Below are 23,710 nucleotides of genomic sequence, written 5' to 3' on the forward strand. Positions count from 1 at the left end.
GTCAGGCAGCGAACACATTTAGGGCCGGTTCACACCATCTCCAGTGCGTTGCAGCACAGTTAGTGGCACGCTGGATCGCAGAGTGGAAGCCTGCCTGCGATCTGGAAAAATAATCGGTCAACTAATCGATTATGAAAATAATGGTAAGTTGCAGCCCTAATGCACATAATCTCCCTCCCCCCATCAACATTACTGCTCATTCCATGAGTTTTGTAAGCTCTGTGCAGCTTTCAGAACCAGGCTGATATTTTGAGTGTGTGTGTGGGCATCATGCCACCTCCTTTCATCCTAAAGCACCTACCCAATACTGAGGTACACACAGGATGGACATCATTAGAGAGGGGGCCACCTCTCTATAAGGAGAGCATTCATTTGTAAAATGTCAATATTACAAAAATGAAAAGTTAGAAAAAAAAAAGGTTAAAGAAAAAAAGTTAGATCGAAATATCCAACCTGGTAAATAGGACTGTGGGAGGAGATCTAAATACTGAATGTTCTCAGCTCTGTTTGATATGATTCTTGTGTTTTGTATTGTTTCTATTCATAACATTAAGATGCAAATGTGGCACATTACTTATACATTACCCTGTCCATATATGGTGCAAGTGCTTCCTTCGCTTCATCACAAAGTGGACACGGATCCTACAAGTGATGGACAAACAAAAGCCTTGTTAACCTGTACAATGATCCCAGGTAAATATCCTCAATGTGGAGAGAAAGCAAAAAAGTTCACAGATGTAACCGTCCCCCACTCCATAAAACAAGAATTTGGCAAGAGATTCCCTGTTGTTATTTTAAAAATATTCCGTTTTAATATTTACAGATTACCAACATGTAGTTTGTACTAAATGTACCAACCTGAAGAAGGCATCTAAGGAATCCTGAAAGCTTGCATCTATAATAACTTAGGAGAACTATGACATGAGTGATTTCCACTCACCTCATAGTTCTAAGCCGACCTGTGACAATGAGACTGTCACAGGTCGGCTCAGTAGATCGGGAGGTGAGGGAACACATACTGGGTTCCCTCACCTCTCGATCCTGTCACAGCTCTCTGCCGTGACAGGGGGAGGGGCTGGATTCCCCTCTCCCCGCTCTGCCAGCGCTGACTGGCGGAACGGACGGGGGAGGGGGCGGGTACAGCTGTCTCTGCCTCTAGATAGGCAGAGCCAGCTGTCACTCACGCAGCTGGGCGGATCCCGTCATCTAAGTCGGGATCCGCTCCAGGTGCGGCGTCTCAGTATACCGCGAGCTGTAGCTCGCAGTATACTGAGCTTAGGGTAAGGGGAGGACGCTAGTTTGTGTCCTCCCATTACCCCAAGGAGAACTATGGGGAAAAACACTGACCCCATAGTTCTCTTTTAAGTTAGCCAATAAACGGTATCACCTACATTCCAAACTTTCTACACTCATTGGTGGCTTACACAGTATAATACTCTACTACTGTCAAAATACTAAAAAAATTTAAGCACACAATAGTCTTCACAAAATGTTTACTGTGACATAGGTGATCATGTTATATACAGTAGTCCTGGATAAATCTCTTAGGAAAAACACCCTCACAATTTCACATCACATGTAAAACATACACTGGATTCAAGATATGACATAACCAGTGGTGACAATATAATTGGTTCATGATAAATACCCTCTTTGTCCAGTATAAAAATTGTCCATGGTGATAGTAGTGACAGGAGGTGCAGTCATAATGGATACAGCCACCTCCACATACTGGTTTCCCTAATAGAATTCATAAGATAACACCATGGGATTAATTTGTAAAAGTATAGCTCGTCAGCACCATGTAAGGGTGCTAGTGCCATGTACACGGCATCTGCCTGGCAAACAGTTATAAATGAACCCCCACGTGAAAGTAAAAAAAAAATGTCAGATTTTTAAAAGCAGTCTGCCATGAAATTTAGCCCAACCCAGGTTACCCCTCCTCCCATTAGTATTTCATGATTTATTTATTTTTTATATGTTAAGAGGTTTCTTTGGGTCTTCTCCAGGTCGAGCTCTGCATCATTACACTCTAGGTGTAGGGTGCTGTGGTGACACCCTGTCAGGGGCTGGGTCCATGATGCTCTGCACTCATGGAATATCTTCAAGTCTACCAGGTTTAATTACATGGAATGCCATTTAACCCTGAAGACTGAGAACATTTTGTGCCAAAAAGGTATTAATGCAGGGGACAGTACTGGAGAGGAGGTGCATATCGCGGCCTGAGCTGTTTTTTTTATTTTAAACAGTGTTTCAGGGACATTTAGTAAAATAATCTGGAGTTGGGCTTTTACACTTTGTAAGCAACATATTTGATTCCAACATGCTGCAAATAGAGCATATGTCAACAAACTAATATAACTGTAAGCAGTTCACTATTGGAAGGTCAGAAAGATAATCTGTGCATTCTGCCCCTAACAACCAGTAAGAGTAGCCCTACCAAGCAGTGCTCCTCAACCTTTTTATCGCCGCGGACCGGTCAACGCTTGATAATTTAGAAAAAGACAAAAGAAAAACAAAAAGGGAGGCGAGGGGGGGGTGAGGCCTCCGGTTTTCTTCATTAGAATCTATAAGGAGTCTTGATGTCACCTATGGTGTTAATCTTTACTATTTCCTATGCCCTTTTCACTACAGAAATCTACCACTTCATCGTTTCTTATCCAGGTGGTGTATTATCTTCATGTAGGCTGTTCTCTCCCATATCTTGTAGGTTTCCGGGTGATCTTATAAAGGCAATCCATGGTTGCCAGGTAGATTCAAATTTTTTATAGTTATCTCTCCGGATAGACGTCAGTTCTTCCATCAATCTGTAATGTTCTACTCTGTTATGCCATTCGCTCATAGTTGGAGTATTAGTTTGGTTCCAGTGAAGTGGGATTAAAGTCTTCGCGGCATTCAGTAGTGGTACTACCAATCATCTTTTATAGGCCCTCATCATCAGGTCCGTAAGGTGGAAGAGGGAAACCATTGGGTCTAGAGGTAATGTGGCCTTGGTAATCTTCTCTATTTGAGCTATTACTTGAGACCAGTAATTTTGTATTTCAGGGCAAGACCACCACATATGTATATAAGTACCCTTATGGCCACAGTTTCTCCAGCGTAATTCCGTCTTAGATGGGTACATCTTACGTATGCGTTTTGGTGTATAATACCACCGTGCCATAAAGCAGAAAGTAGTGTCGGTCACTTGAGTGCTAATTGATGTAGTAGCACTACGAGTTAACAATTGTTGTTTCTGCGCATCCGTCCAGATAATCTCCAAGTCCTGTTCCCATTGATTTAGATATAATGGATAAGGGCTAAGTTGACCTTTTATTAAAATCTTATAAATTTGTGATATTCCATGGCGTGGTAATTCTGTTGCAAAAAGTAATTTTTCAAAAGGTGTAAGTTGCGAAGTAGTGCGGAGAGGCAGTATCTACCCAAATGAGGAAGTAGATTGTCTTGAAAAATATTGTAATACTGTAGTGTGAAGCCGTCAGGTCCTGGGCTTTTCCCCTTGGCCATGGCGGCTATGGCTTGTTGGATTTCCTCTACGCTTATATTAGATTCCAGAGTTTCTGCTTGAGCCTTAGTTATAACGGGGATGGGGATCAAGGCTAGATAGGTCCGAATGTGGTTTAGGTGTTCTTTTGTTTGTGTGTTACTCTCGGGTCTCACCTTATACAAGAGTGAGTAATATTCCTTAAATACGTTAGCTATAGCGGTTGATGTGTGTACCATTATATCCTGTTTAGTCTTAATCTTTGCTACGAAGTTCCTACTTTGTTTATCTTTCAGGAGCCTAGCAAGAGATTTCCCTGGTTTATTACCCAGTTCATAAGAACGTTGGGAAAGATATTTTAAGGATTTTTTATATTTACAAGATAGAACCTCTTTCAGAGCATCCCTTGCGTTTGTTAGTTCTTTAAGAGCCGAATTTGACAGGGACCGTTTATGTATTTGCTCTAACGCAGTTACTTTAGCTGTGTGTCTTATCACATTCTGGGTATGTTCTTTCTTTTTGTAAGCGCCCTGAGAAATAATGGACCCTCTAATTGTGGCTTTATGAGCCTCCCATATAGTCCCCGGCGATTCCTCTCCCTCTGTATTTTCTGAGAAATAATAAGACAAATCTCTCCTAAGGGTCGCCAATATTTTTTCGTCCCGCAAGAGAGATTCGTTCAATCTCCATATGAGTGGTGCATGTTTGTCCCCTGGGAGCCTCAAGGATGCCATTACTGGGGCGTGGTCAGAGATAGTAGCAGTTAGGATGTTTACATCTTGGATAGTCCCTAGATGATAATGGTCTATTAGTATGTAGTCTAACCGTGTATATGTGTTGTGGACTGCTGAGTAAACAGAATAGTCCCTGTCTCGAGGATGATATATTCTCCAGATGTCAATCAGTTGCATTGAGTGTATTGTATCTTTCAGATATTTAAGTTGTTTAAAGGCTATATGGGAGCGTCCTGTAGATTAATCTAAGGATGGGTCCATATGAATATTAAAGTCTCCTGCGTAAATCACCATGCCCACCTGGTAGTCCCGTAAGAGGCGTAGTGTCTGAACTGAACATTCCTTTGAATGCCAATCGCCACCCCTCTAGAGCTGTTCGAGTACGAGGTACTATAAAACCATGTCTGATAATATAGCGAGGATAAACGCACATGGGTATAATGCGAAAGATGCGTTTCCTGCAAGAAAACGATATCGCAGCGCAATCGCCGCAGCTCCTGTACCAGTTGATGTCTTTTACTCGGAATATTAAGACCCCTGACATTGTAAGTTAGTATATTATAATTGGCCATTGGCACTCAAAGGAAGAGCAGTTTCTTAGCCTCAAGAGCCCTACCGGTCCTCCCCCGGGGGTGTCCATGTATAGTTCGGAAGAAGGTCATTTGTTGATATTGCCTCCTGCCATCCCGGCAGTTGGGGTGAGTCAATTGCTATAGTTTCACAGAACTGATGTAGATCTTCTGGAAATCGAAGTATTGCAGTTTTTCCCTCTTTACGAGCTATCAGGCAAGACGGGAAGCCCCACCTGTAGTTGATACCCGCTTGCTTAAGAATATCTAGGAGTGGGCGTAGGGCCCTACGTCTTGCAAGGGTTTCGCGAGCTAGATCTGGGTATATCTGTAGGGGTGCCTCGTTATATTCTATTAGGGGTTTCTCCCGTAGTTTCCGTAAGATATTTTCCTTATCCCCATAGTAATGCAGGCGGCTTATTATGTCCCGTGGTGTCTCTAATGCCATGCCGCGTGGACGGGTGGCACGATGAACACGGTCAAGTATCAGGTTAATGTCCGGTGGTCGGTCCAGTATAGTATTAAAGATCCCCCTTACTGTCTCAGTTAATTCCACGTCAGTTGTAGTTTCAGGTAAGCCTCTTATCCTTAAGTTGTTTCTACGGTCCCTATTTTCCTGGTCCTCCACTCGATATGAGGTGTAGCGCTGTGTATGTCTCATCGCACATACCTGAGTTTGCAGAGTCTTGATTGCTTCCGCGTGGGAGTCCAGCCGAGCCTCTCCGTCCTCCACCCTTTGTAGCAGGGCTGTCATCTCCCCTTTCACTGCTAGGATATCGGTCTTTAAGGATTTTTCAAGCCTTGAGAACATGTCCACAAGTTCCACTCTCGTCGGTAGAGTTTTCATCAGCTCGTCCATGGATGATGACGTCAGCGGTTCCACCTCGTCTCCTGTCCCCATGCCGAGTGCCGAGTTATCCACGTTCCTCCCCTCCAGTGACAGCCTAGGTGAGAGGCTCGAGCGGGTTGCATTACCCCGCGCTTGGGACGTGTTTCCCGAGTTAAGGTACCGCTGCATCGGGCTTACCGCCGGCATTTTCGGCGCCCCCTGCTTCACAGTCTTCCTACGGTTCATCGTCCTGCAGTATGTGTGGGGTCTGGTAGTCGGGGCGCTCTGTGTGCGGGCAGGATGCTCTGCGTGCTGCTCACATCAGCGCTAGCCACGCCGGTCCGCCATTACGATCCGGACACGCCCCCTCGTTGACGCCCACCTAGTTCATAATCCATTTGTCTAATTACATAAAATAGCAGTACACAACAGAGAAATAGATTATAATAGGGAACATTACAGTGTAATATTCCCCATTATAATCCACTTTTCTAATTACATAAAATAGCAGTATATAACAGAGAAATAGATTATAATAGGGAACATTACAGTGTAATATTCCCCATTATTCGAACACCGGAACCGTGCACTGCCATATATTGCATGACCGGACCGCACTGAGACTGTGCGGCCCGGTACCATTTGATCCGCGGACCGGGGGTTGGGGAACACTGCTACCAAGCACTGGCAACATAAAGGGTGGGTAGAGCAACAGAGCTCTCTCAATCACCTTGGCCAGTTTTATTCAGTGACAATTTCTTGACATAAGCTGATGCTTTTTCTTTTTAGTGTTTGGGTTTATTTTAGAGGAAAAAAAAATAACACAAAAATACAGCCTCAATTCCAAAAAAGTTGGGATAGTGTGTAAAATCTATATCAAAAACAGAATGAAATGATTTGCAAATCTCATAAACCCGTATTTTATTCACAATAGAAAACATATTAAATGTTTAAACTAATGTCAGCAACACTTCTGAAAAAAGTTTACAATGGTGTACCATCCCCTCTTTTAACAATATTCTGTAAACATCTGGGAACTGAGGAAGCCATGCTGTTGTCATAGATGCAGAATGCAGTTTAGCAGTTGTCCTGCTGATATATGCAAGGCCTTCCCTGAAAAAGACATCGTCTGGATGGGAGCATGTGCTGATCTAAAACCTGGATATATCTTCAACATTGATGGTGCCTTTCCAGATTTTTGGATGGCACAGCGAACTGTTTTCACAGACAGTATTCCTGAGCCCATGCCGTGATTTCCAGCACAGAATCATGCCTGTTTTTAATGCAGTATTGTCTGAGGGCCTGAAGATCCAGGGCATCCAATTTTGAGTTTCGGCCTTGTCCCTTGCACACTTCATTTCTTCAGATTCTCAGAATCTCTTAATGCTATTTTGTACTGTGATGAGATATTGAAAATCTTTGCAATTTAACGTTGCGGAACATTATTCTGAAATTGTTCAACAATTTTTAAACGCAGCTGTTCATAGATAGGTGAACCTCTGCCGTTCTTTACTTCTGAGACACTCAGACTCTCTAATACACTCTTTTTATGCCCAATCATGTTACTTACCTGTTGCCAATTAACCTAATTAGTTGCAAAATGTTCTTCCAGTTCTTTCTTGTTAGTACCATTTACTTTGCCAGCTTTTTGTTGTCATGTCCCAACTTTTTGGAGATGTGTTGCTGGCATCAATTTCAAAAATACCTTATATTTTTTTTCTTAAAATGGTACTTCTTTCAATTTGATATGTTTTCTATTGTGAATAAAATATGGGTTTATGAGATTTGCAAATCATTGTTTTTATATAGATTTTACACAGCGTCCCAACTTTTTCTGGAATTGGGGTTGTATTATTTACATTATGATTCTGGGGCTAATGTAATGTTAAAGTGAACTTGGGAAAATGAAATTGCCCGCTCATATCTGGCCCCCTCTGGTATACATTCCTTTTCATTGGTCAGCGCGGTTAGAAGGACTTTTCATTCACCTGACCGTGCTGACCATTGAGTGCTCGCAATTTGTGAGTGAAAAACTAAATCCATAGCCCTTGGCTATGGATTTTGTTTTTCGCTTGTAAATTGGGAAACTGAAATTGCCTTTTAAAAGAAACCCGTCATGAGAGAAACAAGCAGACTGCCATTGCTGACTTTACTTAAAAAGGCTGGCTGCTTGGTTGTCAAGCTTTCTCTGGCGTCAATATTCTAAATCACTGACCTGGAACAAGTGAGCAGATAAGGTCTTATGACTTTTCTGGTTCGTGTACTCGTTCTGGGTCAATTATTCAGGAAGAATAGGTAGGCGTGGGCAGACAAGTTTCACCACTACTAGAAAGTATCAAAGATTTGCCTGTGTACAATGGCTCAGCATGTGGCCATTGTTTTTTAGAGTGACTAGGTAGGTTATAGCTTAGTGGTTAGGGTAAGGGGTTTAGTTAGAGTTTGAGCAAAACAAACGACAAACGCACTCAACAATTTGTCACCAGTTATACAGTAAGGTGCACACGAAATGGGCTTTGAACAGTAAAACAGTAGAAAGGCATCATGGCACACTCACAAACCAGCATGTAAAACAACTTGTCTCACCACTAAGGATAATAACAGAGGTTTGGATACACGTCTTCTGCAGAGGATGTGAAAGCTGCACTGCCGTGCCAAGGCACCTCTTATAGTGCGGTCCTAACTCTAAACTATGAGAGTCTCCATCTTGGAGCACATGGGGGCAGAAGATTTCAAATTGTGTGCAGGTTTGTCAGGAGGAAGCCCGGCCTCCTTAAAAGCACAGAAACACACAAGGGATCCCGCACATCCCAATGGCAGCTGAGAAACCCCATGCGTCGCTGCACCAAATCGGTCAAGCAAAACAAACGACAAACGCACTCAACAATTTGTCACCAGTTATACAGTAAGGTGCACACGAAATGGGCTTTGAACAGTAAAACAGTAGAAAGGCATCATGGCACACTCACAAACCAGCATGTAACTGGGGCCATATTAAAAAATAATAATAATAATATTAACATGATACAATATAAAAAAAACACATGCAAACTAAAAAATTGGTGGGTACCAGTGAAATGGTTATTGACAGCATACAGATAATGAAAAAGGTTATGAGGTCCAAAAAGAGCCCTTTAGAAGTTCAGTTTGGACGGGGAAACCATGGGAATTTTTACCCAAAACACCATATTGGAAGTGAAGTCCAAGCCAAAACATCCCATGTGCTACAGGTTTCAAATACAAAGCACTGACAAAATGTCAGGTGCGTTTTAAAAGTGGAAAAAGTGTCTACATTAAAAGGAGAACTATGAGGTGAGTGCTTTTCACTCACCTCATAGTTTTAGCCGACTTGTGACAATGAAACTGTCACAGGTCGGCTCAGTAGATCGGGATGTGAGCGAACACATACTGGCGTTCGCTCACTTCTCGATCCTGTCACGGCTCTCAGCTGTGACAGGAGAGGGGCTGGATTCACCCCTCCCCACTCCGATCCTCCAGCTCTGACTGGCGGAATGGACGGGGGAGGGTACAGCTGGCTCTGCCTCTAGATAGGCAGAGCCAACTGTCACTCACGCAGCTGGGCGGATCCAGACATAATTGTCGGGATCCGCTTCAGCTGCGGCGTCTCAGCTCGCGGTATACTGAGCTTAGGGTGACGGGAGGACGCTAATTTGTGTCCTCCCGTTACCCTAAGGAGAACTATGGAGAAAAGCCCTAACCCCATAGTTCTCCTTTAATTCCAGTCTCCAGATTGATGCTGGTCTTTTCCTTTTGGTTTCTTACTTTTTTAGTATTTCATATTAATTTATCTCAAGTTCCAATACAAGTTGAAGCATTTATATGTCCACTCCCCAACTTAAAACCAGAAAGAAAAAAAAAATATTAAACAAACAGGAGCTGTCTTGGTTTCCGAAGAAGAGATAGGCGGCTTGATAACGGAAAGTTGATGGTATTCTGTGGCTGTTTATCATTCTGAGATTGAGTGTTTTAGAATAGAAATTATTTATAGATGTATAAAAAGGTTGTCAGCATTGCAAACTCCATTTTTCATCTGCTACTATGTTGTCATGCTCTGCCAATTTAGCTCTGCTTATTTAAATTTCAATCTCAGGCAGCAGAAAAATGGATTTATCTCCCTCTGATTACAGCCCATTACAGTTATAAGTCAAGAGAAGATTAGAATGCATTCAGATGCAGAGCCAATCTTTTCTTCTTGTGTATATATGACAAGAGTATAAAGAGAAAAAAATAAAAATAAAAAAGGAGAGAAATTATACAAGGGTTTTTGCTTCAGTGAATGATATAAAGAGCATAATCTGATTTACTACTAGCTGTGTACATTTATACAAAGCAGTCATCACAGCCAAAGTCCTTTGCTAACAAAAGGTGCATATTCCTTGTGTTCATTGTTGTACAAGTAGCCATTATGCTGAGGTTACACAAAATAGTATGTTTTTTTTAATATGCTGAAAATATGACACAATTCAGATTGATACAGTCATATTTGAAACAACGGTGCTGAGAATAATGATATTCAGGGACCTGTGCCAACCAGTCAGCTTTCAGTAGGCTAGGGTTGGCAAATTGATCTCTTACTTGTGGCCATGGGTTACTACTTATAGTGAGCGTATTAAGTTATTTCAATCAGGACATAACGCTGCAGTAATAACTCATACTTACTTTAACAACTTAAAGTCCGGGGTGTTTAAACCCCCTTCCCATCCAGGCCATTTTTCAGTATTCAGCGCTGCGGTACTTTGACTGACATTTATTCCGTCATGCAGCGCTGTACTGAAATACATTTTATACCATTTGTTTGGGGACAGATAGAGCTTTCTTTAGGTGGTATTTAATCACCACTGGGGGTTTTATTTTTTTACTATATTAAAAGGAAAAACTAACTAAACCTCTAACCTCAAAAAACTATAATACCCAAAATTGGCCATAGGCGACGCTTTAACCCTTTCGCTGCCAAGCCCTCCGGAAAATTTTTCAAATCAGCTGGCCAAGCCATTTTTGAATTTTCTGCAATTTTTTCCTATTGATTTGATTTTCAACTGCTGCGTTACTAGCGTTTGTAAAAGACCCCCCAAACCATATATTTTCTGAAAGCGCAGGCCCGGTAGAATAAAAAGATGGTGATACTAAATTTGTAGGCCGTGCGATAATTGCGCAAATGTTTCTCAAATTAATATTAAACCGATAAAAATACACAATTCAATTGATAAAACACACTAAAATCAGTATCAGCGCACAAAAAATAATAATTTTCTGACTAAATCTAAAAGATAAAACTGTATTGAGTTAATAAATAACAAATATTTGCAAATTTGAAATTGCGCCTTTTTGCGAAAAGGTAAAAAAATTACGGTACGCAAAACTGTAAAAAAGGAACTTATGTTAAAAAATTGTTTTCACGCTGTGTTGGTGTTTGTGTTGTGATAAAATGATACAGGCGTATATTTATTGCAACACAAAGATCACAACGCATGGCAATGCGTCACAAAGCTTTGCCATGCGCTGCCACAGTTAATTAAAAAAAATTTTGAAAGAAAAAAATACATAAAAAAAATCATGCACTGCGATGCGTTCTAACAACGCACTGCAGCGCATGTGCACGGCGTACACCTCAATATGTGTATGTTATGTGGGGGAGGGAGGGGTTGTGCTTTTTTTTATTTTTTGTACACATTTTTTTATTTTATTTATTTTTTAAATTTTTATTTTTTTATCCCCCACTCGGCTACGCTACACAGACCCGCTGTCATCCAAAAATTGCGGCAAGCCGCCGCTCGTTCCCGGGACCCCCCCCGGTGATTTTTTTATGGATCCCCGCTGCCAAAGACCCTACAAGCAGCGGGGATCCATGGAGTCTCTCAACCCTCCCTGGGATGGCTCCTCCAGGGAGGGATGAGAGACTCCAGATGCCGGCGGCCGGCAGCGGCGGGGGACCAGGTCCGTACGGCATACTGAGCCAGATGGAAGCACTTTTGTAGCTCCGTATGCCGTACGTCCTTGGCAGCGAAAGGGTTAAAAGCTTTTACCGCTCATCAGTTTAGTAATTGCTCTCACTGCGACGTCCGCGACAATATGTAACGTGTGTAGCACAATTGTCGTTTTTGCGCGCTGGTGCACCAGACGCATATTTACGTTTATATGTGCGTAAACGTGGGGGTGGGGAACTTAAGAATTTTTGGGTGTCTTTTAAAAACTTTCATATGCAACTTATTTTTTTTTGACTCTTTTTGGTTTTTTTTTTACACTTAATGTCATTGCTATTACATAGGGGGATAAATTATGGAGACATTAGAGGTCTCTAAGACCCCTAATGTCACCTGGGGACCCCAAAAGAAGCTGATGAAGCAGAGATCTGCTTCATCAGCCTCTTCTCTCTAGGAATAGCAGCCAGATGACTGACAGGTGAATGCGGAAGTGATGTATTTACACATTACTTCCGCATTCACAACACAGAGGGAGATTAGCAAGGAGGAAGATGCTGATCTCCCTCCCATCTTACCTCCTGACACCCTGGGGCAGCGGATCACGGGATTGAAGGTGAGGGGTCAGGAGGGGGCGGTCACGCAGCCAGCACATACACACGATCGGCAGGCTATAGAGCCCCCGATCGTGTATATGTGAAACAGCCGGTAACGGCTCTTTACATTGGATGGGTTTTTTCTGCCCGGGCGCGCGCAAGCAGAATAAAAATGCCGTCTGGAGACGGCAACCCACCAATGCAACTGTGCCGTCTATCCGTTTTTTTGCAACGGGCGGACGGCAACTGGTTAAAGAGTATGTCACAATTTTATACGCTTGTTTTCTCAAATGTTTTTGTCATATTTAATATAAAAACACAGAGGGAGACTTCTATTTGACTCAGAACCATTTACCCTACTGCTTAAAGCGACTTTATAATTGTTTTTTTTAATATATTTTGTTTATTGCAGTCAGGACTGAAAAAATGCTAATGAGCTCAAAAATGTATAATTAATCTGATACAACACCATTATCGTTTCCCTTTAACAACTGTTAATATATTGGCCCCACAGGGAGTGCATTGTTTTCACCCACAGGGAGTGCATTGTTTTCAATCAGGTCTGCAAACTTATAGACTTGCATTGTGAGAAGGCACAGTAAAGCATAACCATTGTGTTCTACCACAAAAGCAGGAAGAACAGCCTGTGTACATATTAAGTAAACATGACGGTTCCCATGTACAAACAAAATTACAATTTATACATAGAAACAAGGATAGAAAGTCTCCAACCAAAAAAACAGAGGTTTCCCAAACTACCCACTTTTAGCCATTTTATAGCTTCTAAGACCATCATATACTTACCTGAATCCGCTGTCCCACTAGCATCTGTGAAGACCCTTAATCGAGACTGGTGATCACAAGCTGTGGCCGGGCAGCCAACTAGTCTTGTTGCCATTCCTTATTATGTGGCCTTATAACACTGCCGAAATAAGACAACAGGACCCTGTGGCTTACCCTTCCATTGATCCTCTTGATAGCCAATGGGCAGTATCTACATCAGAAAATGTTATGGGTACTGCATAAGTACCCACACTGCAGAGCAGTAGAAAGAAGAATTGGGATGTAGCCTATCATATAATGGCAATGTCAGCTAAGAAACAGGGGGCTTTACATTATTATTCATTTTTATTTAATCAAAACTATAGATTACCAGTAGGTAAGAGTGAAATAGGAAAACATTTTTTAGAAACAATTGATAAGGTTTTAAGATTTACATCAAGCTGATCTCTTTTACATTTAAATAGCTAAACAAATAATACACAGACCATACATTTTCTTTAACACTGCTTTTTCATTATGTTATAAAGAACAGTGTTTAGTATTTAATGTGCCTTTTGAAGGCTTACAATTCAATAAAAAGATAATCTGACATATTTCATTTTTACAGTAAATCCAAAGAATTCCTCATCATGCAAGCAACTTTCCTTCAAGAAAAGCCCGAACTGTTAATGTGCTCTTCCTGAGATACAGAAGTCCTGCTATTAAGACTCAATAGTTTGATGTTCTTTGTCAATCTTCTATCCCTACTGGTGTCACTGCTGTGCCTATCGGCACATCAGAACCTTCCCCAGTAATAGTGAGTAACACTCTGACAGGTGCCTGTATACTGTAGTAAACATTTTTTGTAACCTGTTGAGACCTGTCCATGCCCTCTGTATGCAAATAAGTTCCCTGGCGAACCTGACAACCAATATGGTTGGGTTGTTAGCATATGAGTTACCGTTTCTCTTTTCTGGGTCTGTAGGACCATTAGGAGACCTGTAAAAACACTATTTTAATGCAGCGAGGATTAAAACACTATTTTAAAAAAAAACACTATTTTAATCCAGCAAATATATGCCTAACTTACTCGCGGGATCCAGAGTCGCAGCTGTTTTTTAATGTCAGGCCCGGGCACTAGGAGCAGCTCCCACATACATTTAGCAAGAAAACGAGCAACACAATTAGACACAAATCAGGCCGCCTCCCCTTTAGCAAAGTCTATACAACAGTTTTAATGTATATCTGTGACCTCTGAGCTTTCAATCCTGGAAAGCCAGGATTCTGAGACAGATTTATCAGTGAAGTGTAGACAGAATTTCACTCTACGGAGAAGCAGAATGAAGTGCCCTAGAGATCATGTGACAAGTAGTACACTGAACAAGATTTTGTATATGAAGTACAATTCACAGTATTGTTCCATGAACATTAAATAGCAATCTAAAGAGATGGGCAATTTAAAGCCAAGTTTGTCTATAAAAGTGAGTTTATGCAAAAAATATCCTTTAGAAATCTGGCTGGTATTATAAAAAGTAAATTCCTGCAATACATGCACTTTCCACATGTGTTATACCTTTATAGACTCACACAACAAGTACAGCAAATGCTTGTTGATCTACCAAAAATGAACTTGGTTCCTAATTTCCTGTTGTGGGCCAACAATACACGGGGTTTTTTGAACTGAAATCACAAGAAATTGTGTTAATCCCACCCAGTTGTCTTTTGCTAAACTACTGAATCACTCCACCTCTCCACCACATTGAGAGTAAATGATCTATAATTCCGCATGAGAACTGTGTGTACCGGCATGTTATACCCCCTTCATTACCAGCCATTTTTTAGCGCTGCGCAAGTCTGGCTGAGAATTGCCGCCACGCAACACTAACAAAATTAATTTTATATAATTTTTGGGGATAAATAGAGCTTTCTTTTAGTGGTATTTCAGAACCTCTTATTTGTTTACTATCTAAAGTTTCTCTTACTTTCCCTTATAAAATCATAGCAAATAAAAATGTTAGGACAGTATGAAAATCCCCGAAATACCCCGTTTTTGGAAAACAGACACTCCAAGGTGATCTGATTTTTTGCCACAATATTTTCAATATTTTGGAAATGAAGAAACATGCCAGTATTGAGGGGGTTAAAACATTGAGCTTGTTAATAGTGCACAAGATACAATAAATGCACAGGTCATAGACAGAGGGAAGAGGGGGTGAAGAGGTTAATGTACAGCTCACAGAATGGGAGGATGGAGATGAAGGGGTCAATGTGCACATGTGCAGGATAAGGGAGGTGAAAGGGTTAATTTACAGGTCAAAGCAGAGACAGAATGCAGGTAACATAAGCAGGAGAGGAGGGTCGTTTTTTGCTGCTACTGAAGCTTGTTTTCACTTGGAAGTAATGAATGGATGACTCTTGGAACAATGAGGCAGTTGAATAGTTATGACAAACCACTTTATATTGTTTATTTAACAGAACAAAAGGAAACAAATAGGAAGTTAATCGTTAGGGTTTACATACACTTAAAAGGACAAGGTTTTCCTTTTTTCTCTGTTTGTAATGGTTCCCATTATTTTTTTAAAAAAGAACAATTTTGCAGTAACCTGTAGTAAATAGCTTAGGCAGGGCACATATTTAGGATGTTTCTAGTGTTCTGGCACTTCCAATCTGTTCAAATTAATGTCACGGTGCACAACAGAACTGTCTTATTACAGTCTAAAGGTAAATTTCTTCTAAAAATGCTAAAACAACATCATGGATTTAGGTCTGAGCAAGGTTTTGCATTCCTTCGAGTCTCTGAAAAAATTCCACCAAGCATAGATGTAAATGAAAACTTCAACCTCGTTGTTGTTAGATGCTACAAGGACCTTCATCCATAAAATCTCATTAAGGGTCCCAACCTACTCAACCATACAGGGAGTCTCTGTGGATTTCACGAGCTTTTGTTAGGCAATACATGGCGAGATAAATTTTTCTCCATTATAAAAAAGGAGCAAAAAAAAAAAAAAAAGCACGTATTTTAAACCCTACAAATCAGATGACAAGAGCACACTGGGCGAACATCCAGCAAGCAGGTATTAAATTATTCACTCATCTCTGTGGCAAATTCATTATATATAACTGCGATCATGTGAGTTCATTCGAAATAAGTGGCTGCAGAAAACTGGAATTAAAAGTTGCTAGGATATATTACTTTGTTTTAATTATTTGGCACTGGAAAAGGGAGTGTGTGGTAGATAAAGAATGTGTGAAGATTGTTTTGTTTTTAAAGTGGATCTATCGCTAAAAATTACACCTTACATAATCAGTAGGATACACGTCAGAATTAGCAAACATGATCGTTTTCAGTAAAAAACTGCCATGAATAATAATAAAAAAAAAAAAAACCCTGCTGCTCCCGAGTTCTCTTACATTGTCTAGAGCAGCCTTTCTCAACTGCGGTGCCGCAGCACACTGGTTTGACGTCTGAGTTTTTTTCCAGTGTGCCACAGCAAAATGGATTAAAAACATTCTGTTAGCCTGGGGTGTCCTTTCCCCGCAGCTCACTCCTTTGCCAGGGAGTTTTCGGTATTCCGCAAGGCACCCAACTCAGTCTTAGCAACTGATGATGTCATCCATAGCTACAGATGCTGTTGGCGGCCACAGTCTTAAACTGTGGCTGCTGACAGCTTCTATAGCAACGGATGACATCATTGATTGCTAGGAATCAGTTGGGTGCCTTGCGGGACACTGGCTCGCTCCCTGGCAGCCAATGATGTCCTTGGTACCAGCATGCAGCTCATACTTTGCCCCTTAGATGCTGTGCCTCCACATTACTCTGCCTCTCCCTGTGGAGTGATCTCCTCCCCAGTCGCCAAGGAGAAGGAGATGTAGACGGAGGTACAAGGTATTAGCACCAAATGCATACATTCTGGGGCCTGTGGGGATCAGAACAGGCATGAGTAAAATTTGTATTTTATTTAGGGCTCTTTCACCCCAGGGCCCTGTGTTAATAGCACAGTTCCTTGCAGTTAAAACAAGGTATCATGTACACACCTACTGAGCATTACAGTGCGGAAAGCACTCCAAACGCACCGCTTGCCCGCAATACGGTCAAATGCGCTGTACCACAATACCCTGTGTTGCAGTGCATTTGAAAGGAATAGTGCATGCCCTACTTTTTTCACACGCACCCAATGGTATTGCGTTACCGTGCGCTGCGTTTGAGTTGCATTTGAGGTGCCATTCAGGTGAATGGCAATGCAATGCACATTCTGGACAGTAGGTGCATTGCACAGTACCATGTGTTAAAGTGCTTAACGCATGGCCCTGGTGTGAACGGAACCCTTACACTTTAGACTAGGGTGTCTCGATATTTTGCATTCTTTAAAAGTGTGTTTTGGCTCAAAAAAAAGTTTAGAAATACTGATCTAGAGCTTACGCTAAGACCACATGGTATATGGATAGCAGGAGCATTGTGGGTGTTTTATGTTACTAGAAACTGTTGAGCCTGTTATTATTGATCAGACAAACCTTTGCAGAGAGATAAGAGAACCAGAAAAGCATAGCCAGGAAAAAGAGCCTGTATATGGAATTGAAAAAAATAAGGTAACCCCAATGTATACTATTAATGTTTCACAGAAACCTAATTGTAAAAACAAGAATACACATTGATAACATTATTAAGCCGATTTCTCACACATACAGTATATCTAACACATTACAACAACTATAATATAATATCTCTTTAAAGGGTAATTGCCCTCCTGAACTAATCACCCCCCACCAAGCTGCTTATATAGGTCATAGTCTACCTCAACATTTACATCCTCCAGCCAAAGTCTTCCTCTATGCTGGCCGTGTCTGTGCGGGGAGTCTTTGCAGACTTGTATATGGCCATCTTTTATGCATCTAAAGTCTCTGTAGAGGGCCATTTCCATGGCTAGCAGGGAATCACTTTGCCCTTCCCACTGTGAGCTGCAGTGTCTGAGAGGGGGAGCATGTGAGGCACAATTGAAAGTGGATTTTGCTAAGTCAGGGGTGCCCGTTAGGTCGATCGCAAATCGTTCCCTGGTAGATCGCGATGCCCTGTCCTCCTGCCGTGGGGCTTCTCTGGATCCCCGCTGCTCTCCCCCATCTGTATGCAGGGGGGATCCTAGAAGTGAAAGGGGGGGGGCGGAGCCGCTATCACAGCAGCACGCCGCTCGGCGGCTCTCTCTCTCTCTCCTCACCGCACATGCTGCTGTGACAGCGGCCCCGTCACCCCCGCCCCCCGGCTTTAGTGCTTTCCTTACTTCTCCTCGGATCCCCAGCTGCCTCAGCGGAGATCCAGAGGAGAAGCTGAGCCCCTGTGTGCGTGGCCGAGCGGCAGATGATCGGTACATATCATTGATATGTACCAATCCTCTGTGCAGGACAAACACTGGAGCAATCAGCTGATCACTCCAGCGTTTGTAAATAACTGGGGGCACATAGTACTATGTTTCCCCAGTTATGAATGAACAGGATGCGATTTACATCACTTCCTGTTCATTCATGAGATTCTCAATGGGGAGAAGCACTCTGTACAGAGGCTCCTCCCCATTCAGAAACTGGATGATAGTAAATAGTTTCTGAATGAATGGGAAGCCTCTGTGCTTTCCATTCATTTATAACAGAGGCTGCAAAAAAAGAGATTGAGGACTGTGTCCTCAATTTCTTTTTCTATTTTAAAAGGGAAATATCAGGGGGCTGTTTAGACCCCTAACATTTCCCCGAAGATGCAGATTAAAAAAAAAAAATTAAAAAAATTACAATTAAATAAGAATAAAAAATAGTAAAAAAAATAAAATCCTGGAAGCAGGGCGCTGGTTGATGTCATACGCCTGTTGGGGGGCACGTTTTTTTTTTTCTTGTCTCGGGTGTAAAAGGAGCTAGCTACGGCTATGCTCCCGCGTTGCTCGTGTGGCTGCCGGCTGAATGTGTTAGATGCCGCAGACGGAAAGGGGCAGGACACCGTTGGCCAAATTCGGCCACACGAGCACCGCGGGGGGGCAGGAGGCCGGACCCTCTAGAACACACTGGAATGCAAGTCGGCCGACTCCCTGTGTTCAGGGCCTGGGGTTGTATTGAAGTCAATGGCACCGCAGCCATGTCCCCCGCCCACAGTGCGATCGCCTGCCTGCATTCCGGTCCAGTGCAATCTACAAAAATAGAAAAATAGTGCTGTGCCTGCATTCCGGGTGCGGGCGATCGCACTGCAGGTGAGGGCCTTGGCTGCTGTGCCATTGACTTCAATGCACCATCATTCCGCCTCCGCCCCCCCACCCAAATTGCAGGGTTTTTTTCGTTGGTAGATCTCATTGAGTTTGTCATTTGAAAAGTAGATCTCCGAACGAAAAATTGTGGGCTCCCCCTGGGCTAAGTCATTGAAGGTAAAGGAAGTTTTTTGTTTACTTTATGACTTTTGCGTCACACAGTAACTGGATTTAGTACTTTTTGAGACGGTCATACAGAAGCCTTTAGTGGTACTTTAAAGTGCATCCAAAAACCTAACTTTGGAAAATATTTATCAATCCTGTTGCACAGATTATCTTCAGCAATAACCCTGTAACAAATATTGCAGTTGATTGCTCAGGATTACAGCTGCAAGTGTCACACATTTTCTTGATAAATGTCCCCAGTATTTCATAAAGTATTGATTTAGCTTTTTATTAAATCCTGAACACATGTAACAAAGTGACAAGTCAAGGCCATGACAGTTGAGACCCTGAACAAGGGCCTTCATAGCAGAATCTTAAAATATTAACTGAATTAATGCTGCATAAAAAAAAGAAGAAAAGAACTACGGGCAATGTAAATGAAAGGAGTTCTAAAATCGCAGCATATACTATCCTATTTTAACATCAGCATTGTCATAGGAAAGCTTACTTGAAAAATCCCTTTTATGTAGTGAGTGCTGCCTTCTGTCTGCCCATCAAGTTTCAAGAACTTCCTAGATTCCCATTGTGCTTTGTAGCGCTTTCCCTGCCGCGTGATGTAATCTCAATTTTCCAAGACTACAGATCCCATCATGCATTGTTTCCAGCAAGCAATGACAATATTACATTGTTCAGACGTTGAGTGGTAGTTCAGAAGGCAGGCTCTGTCACAGTCTTGACACAAGTAAATGCATATTCATAGGACTGAGTGAAATTGTGGCAGTACATTGAGGATGTACATCCTATGAGTATCTTCAATAAGTAAGTTTACAAACTTCTAGATAGATGTGGTTATTAGGAGTGGGGTAGAACTCCATATAGAAATATATATGTCTTTTTAGTTTTTGACCATAAAAACCATTTAAATACAGAAATACAGGATCCCCTCCTCATCCCCTTATATTGTATTGCATTAGTTATTATTTTCTTACCCTGCTCCTTTGTGGAGCTATGGGCATTTGAAACCCCTGTGACATCATCAGAGGGTGTCTCACAGACCAGGTACTTGAAGAACAACTAAGCACAGCACTGACAGATACAGGACATTAAAACACTGCCAATGCTAAAGCAGGTGTGCTGTCACTGTAGTAATTATAGACAGTCCTCTATGTTTCTAAGCATGTGTGGACACAGTGGGCCTGAAAAAGTACTGGCAGCATAGAGTGCAAAATTACAGCAAGGAACTTATGTATGAAATTGTCACAAAGTTGCAAATTGTGACAAATTATCTTTTATGTGGCCGTGACCATAGTTTGTAAGGAGTCCTGCGCCAGCTACTGCTTGGCACACTAATGTGCTTATTCTAGGCGCCCAAAATACATTAAATCTTTTCAATTATATGTTGCACAGATTGTCACATTTTGTAAAATGATTCAACAGCATGAACATGCATGGCGAAGGATTGTTTATTTGCCACAATCTGCGCTATCGTAATGTCGCACTGCTGCTAGCTGTTTGGACCTAGTGTTTGACCTGCCTATTGCTGTACAAGAAAACAGTACAGCCCAGAAACACTGTACTGTGTTGCTTTTAAGACAATAAAGTACTGTAAAAGTCCTTATTGTTTTTTTACAAAGCAATACAGACCAATGTTTTTTTGACTTTGATACAGCAATGAGGGAACAATGTACAGCAGTTTGGAGATAAGCAGGGTGGAGAGCAAGATTGCAGAAATGTTGGCTTCTCCTACGTCATCAGCATTCAGAGATGCCAGCTAAGAAGCAGCTCAAGAGACTTAACAACTGAAGGGAGTGAAGATAGTCCTGACAGAGTAGAGGCAAAGTTATGCTTCATGGGCAGTGCTGAGAGTGCACAGACCCTGCCAGCACACCAAAGCTCCAATACAGCTACTAAATAAAATGAATTATGGGCAGAGAGGAGACCGATCACCCCGCAGATAGAAAGCAGGCAGCATTCACCGGTCTCCTGGGGAGGAAGTAGGTGCCTTCAGGTACCCAAAAGGAAATTATTCTGGTAGGGACAGTGTTAATAAAAATAAATAGGAAAACCAATAAAGCTACGTGGACCTAGAAATAACGATAGAACTTTTGTGTGCTTTAAGAATAAAAAAACAAAGGGGTATCACATATATAGTGGATTCAAACTCAGAATAAGAAATTCACATCTCATACACACCTTAGTAAACAAAGTGAGAATAGGTTTTTTCATCTGGTTCACATAGCATCTCTTTATCTCCTTCAGCAGAAACCTCGTCTGGTACCAATGTCTCAAACGGAACATCTTCTGTATGAATAAAAGACAAAATGTGACCAATGCCCAAGTCAGATACTATAACAATCAGCAAAATTACATTTTGAAATAAAAGAAGTAATTTGCCAATCAGTTTTAGTGCCATTTGAGGGAAAGAGGAGTGTTTTTTTAACCAGTTGACATCCGCGGTGTTAAACCCCCTTCCCATCCAGGCCATTTTTCAGTATTCAGCGCTGCGGTACTTTAACTGACATTTATTCCGTCATGCAGCGCTGTACTGAAATGAATTTTATACCCTTTTTTGGGGACAGATAGAGCTTTCTTTTGGTGGTATTTATTCACCACTGGGGGTTTTATTTTTTTACTATATTAAGGAAAAATTACCGAAATTTAAAAAAAAAAACAGTTTCCCCTATATTAAATGATAAAACATTTATTATTACCCAATTTTTTGGTAAAATATAAAAGATGGGGTCACGTCGGGTAAAAAGACACTAAACATGTCAAGCCTTAAAATTGCGTGCGCGCGCGAAACCTCAAAAAACGATAATACCCAAAATTGGCCATAGGCGACGCTTTAAAAGCTGTTACCGCTCATCAGTTTAGTGTTATCAGTGATTGATGGCCCTAAAATGATTGCTCTCACTGCGACGTTCGCGGCGATATGTAACATGTGTAGCGCAATTGTAATTTTTGCGCGCTGGGGCACCGGACGCGTATTTACGTTTATAGGCGCGTAAACGTGGGGGTGGGGGAGTTAAACATTTTGGGGGGGTTTTTTCCCCTTTTTTTATATGTGGCTTTTATTTTATTTTATTTTTTTATGTGTTACTTTTCTTTTTTTTTATTTATATTTTTTTTTTTGCACTTATTGTTATTGCTATTATATAGGGGGATAACAACCCCCTATATAATAGCAAAGGCACACTGACAGGTCCTCTTTATGGAGATATTAGGGGTCTCTAGGACCCCTAATATCACCTATGGACCCCAAAAGAAGCTGATAAAGCAGAGCAGATTGTTGCCGCGAACGAGCACATATAGGCGATCGGCGGGCTATGGACCCGCTGATCGCCTATATGTGAAACACCCGGTACCGGGTGTTCGCATTGGACGGGTCTTTTCTGCCCGTGCGTGCCCGCTAGGGGGCGCGCGCGAGCAGAAAAAAAATGCCGTCTGGCGACGGCAACCCGCCGATGCGACAGTGCCGTCCGTCCGTTTTTCTACTACGGGCGGATGGCAAGAGGTTAAACTGTTGAGCAGATAAGTTTAATACAGAACTTAAGGCATGAAAACTTTCATTGAAATATATTCCTTAATAACCAAAAAGAATATAAATCATCTCAGTGTGCACTAAATGCCTTTGCAAATCCACTACTTGCCTTGTAAAAGTAGCAGCGACATCATCAATGTATTGCACATAGTTTGTGCCGAGAGCAAAGCTGTGGGAGGGACCCAGCAGTCCCCACCCAATACAGGCTGCCTGCAGAAAACTACACAAGGGGGCTGATACAAGACCAGTTACCCTGCACAAGGAAAGAGAGCAGTGACTGGTCTCTGTTACAGGAATCATCTACACAGTGGCAAAACGCAATGCTAAATTACTGCACAGATATAGAAGAAATATATAAAGCACACCAGGATTCAAGTAAGAATCCACGTCTCTTGTATTTCCACAATATTTGCTTATCACCAGCAGTGAGGTAAATCTTTAAATTGAGATACCTGTTCCAATGAAGTGTCTAAGATCAAAAGTAAAAAGATTTCCTCCAACTTACTATTGTTTCTCCAAGACGGAAAGTAACGAGACACAAAAAATAATCTAACAAGGATTTTCACACAAAAAAAAGTTACACTTTATGATTTCCATTAGTCATATGATTTCAAATCTTGATCAATCATTAACTCCACTTATACACAAGCAGAATACGATGGGCTCTCTTTATTTTATTAGAAAGGATGTTTATAATCCTAGCTTCTATTTTGTTGATGGAGGATGGGCACAACATAGCCACTGTCAGTTCCTATCTACCGTATCATAAATTTAGAATTAAATGCACAGAAAGCTTCTGAAATGTTCTGCATAAAATGACTGGAATATATTACAGTGGCTGAGTAGAAAGCCCAGTGGCAAATTTTGTGAGGATGAAAT

At 41.6% G+C, this 23,710-nt stretch overlaps 1 protein-coding gene across 1 annotated transcript in view; it reads right to left on the reverse strand.

Moving 5' to 3' along the window:
- Positions 1-21,588, reverse strand: part of CUNH5orf63 (chromosome unknown C5orf63 homolog) — a 34,746-nt gene extending 13,158 nt beyond the window's left edge. The window contains exons 1-2 of the mRNA XM_018565058.1: positions 21,484-21,588; positions 586-642 (exon numbers count right to left, since the gene is read on the reverse strand). Coding sequence (XP_018420560.1) covers positions 586-642; positions 21,484-21,588 — 162 coding nt within the window. The remainder of the gene's footprint in view (positions 1-585; positions 643-21,483) is intronic.
- Positions 21,589-23,710: the final 2,122 nt, after the last annotated feature.

This window comes from Nanorana parkeri, unplaced genomic scaffold (assembly GCF_000935625.1).
Source record: "Nanorana parkeri isolate BGI_ZX_2015 unplaced genomic scaffold, ASM93562v1 scaffold809, whole genome shotgun sequence".
Classification (NCBI taxonomy): Eukaryota; Metazoa; Chordata; class Amphibia; order Anura; family Dicroglossidae; genus Nanorana; species Nanorana parkeri.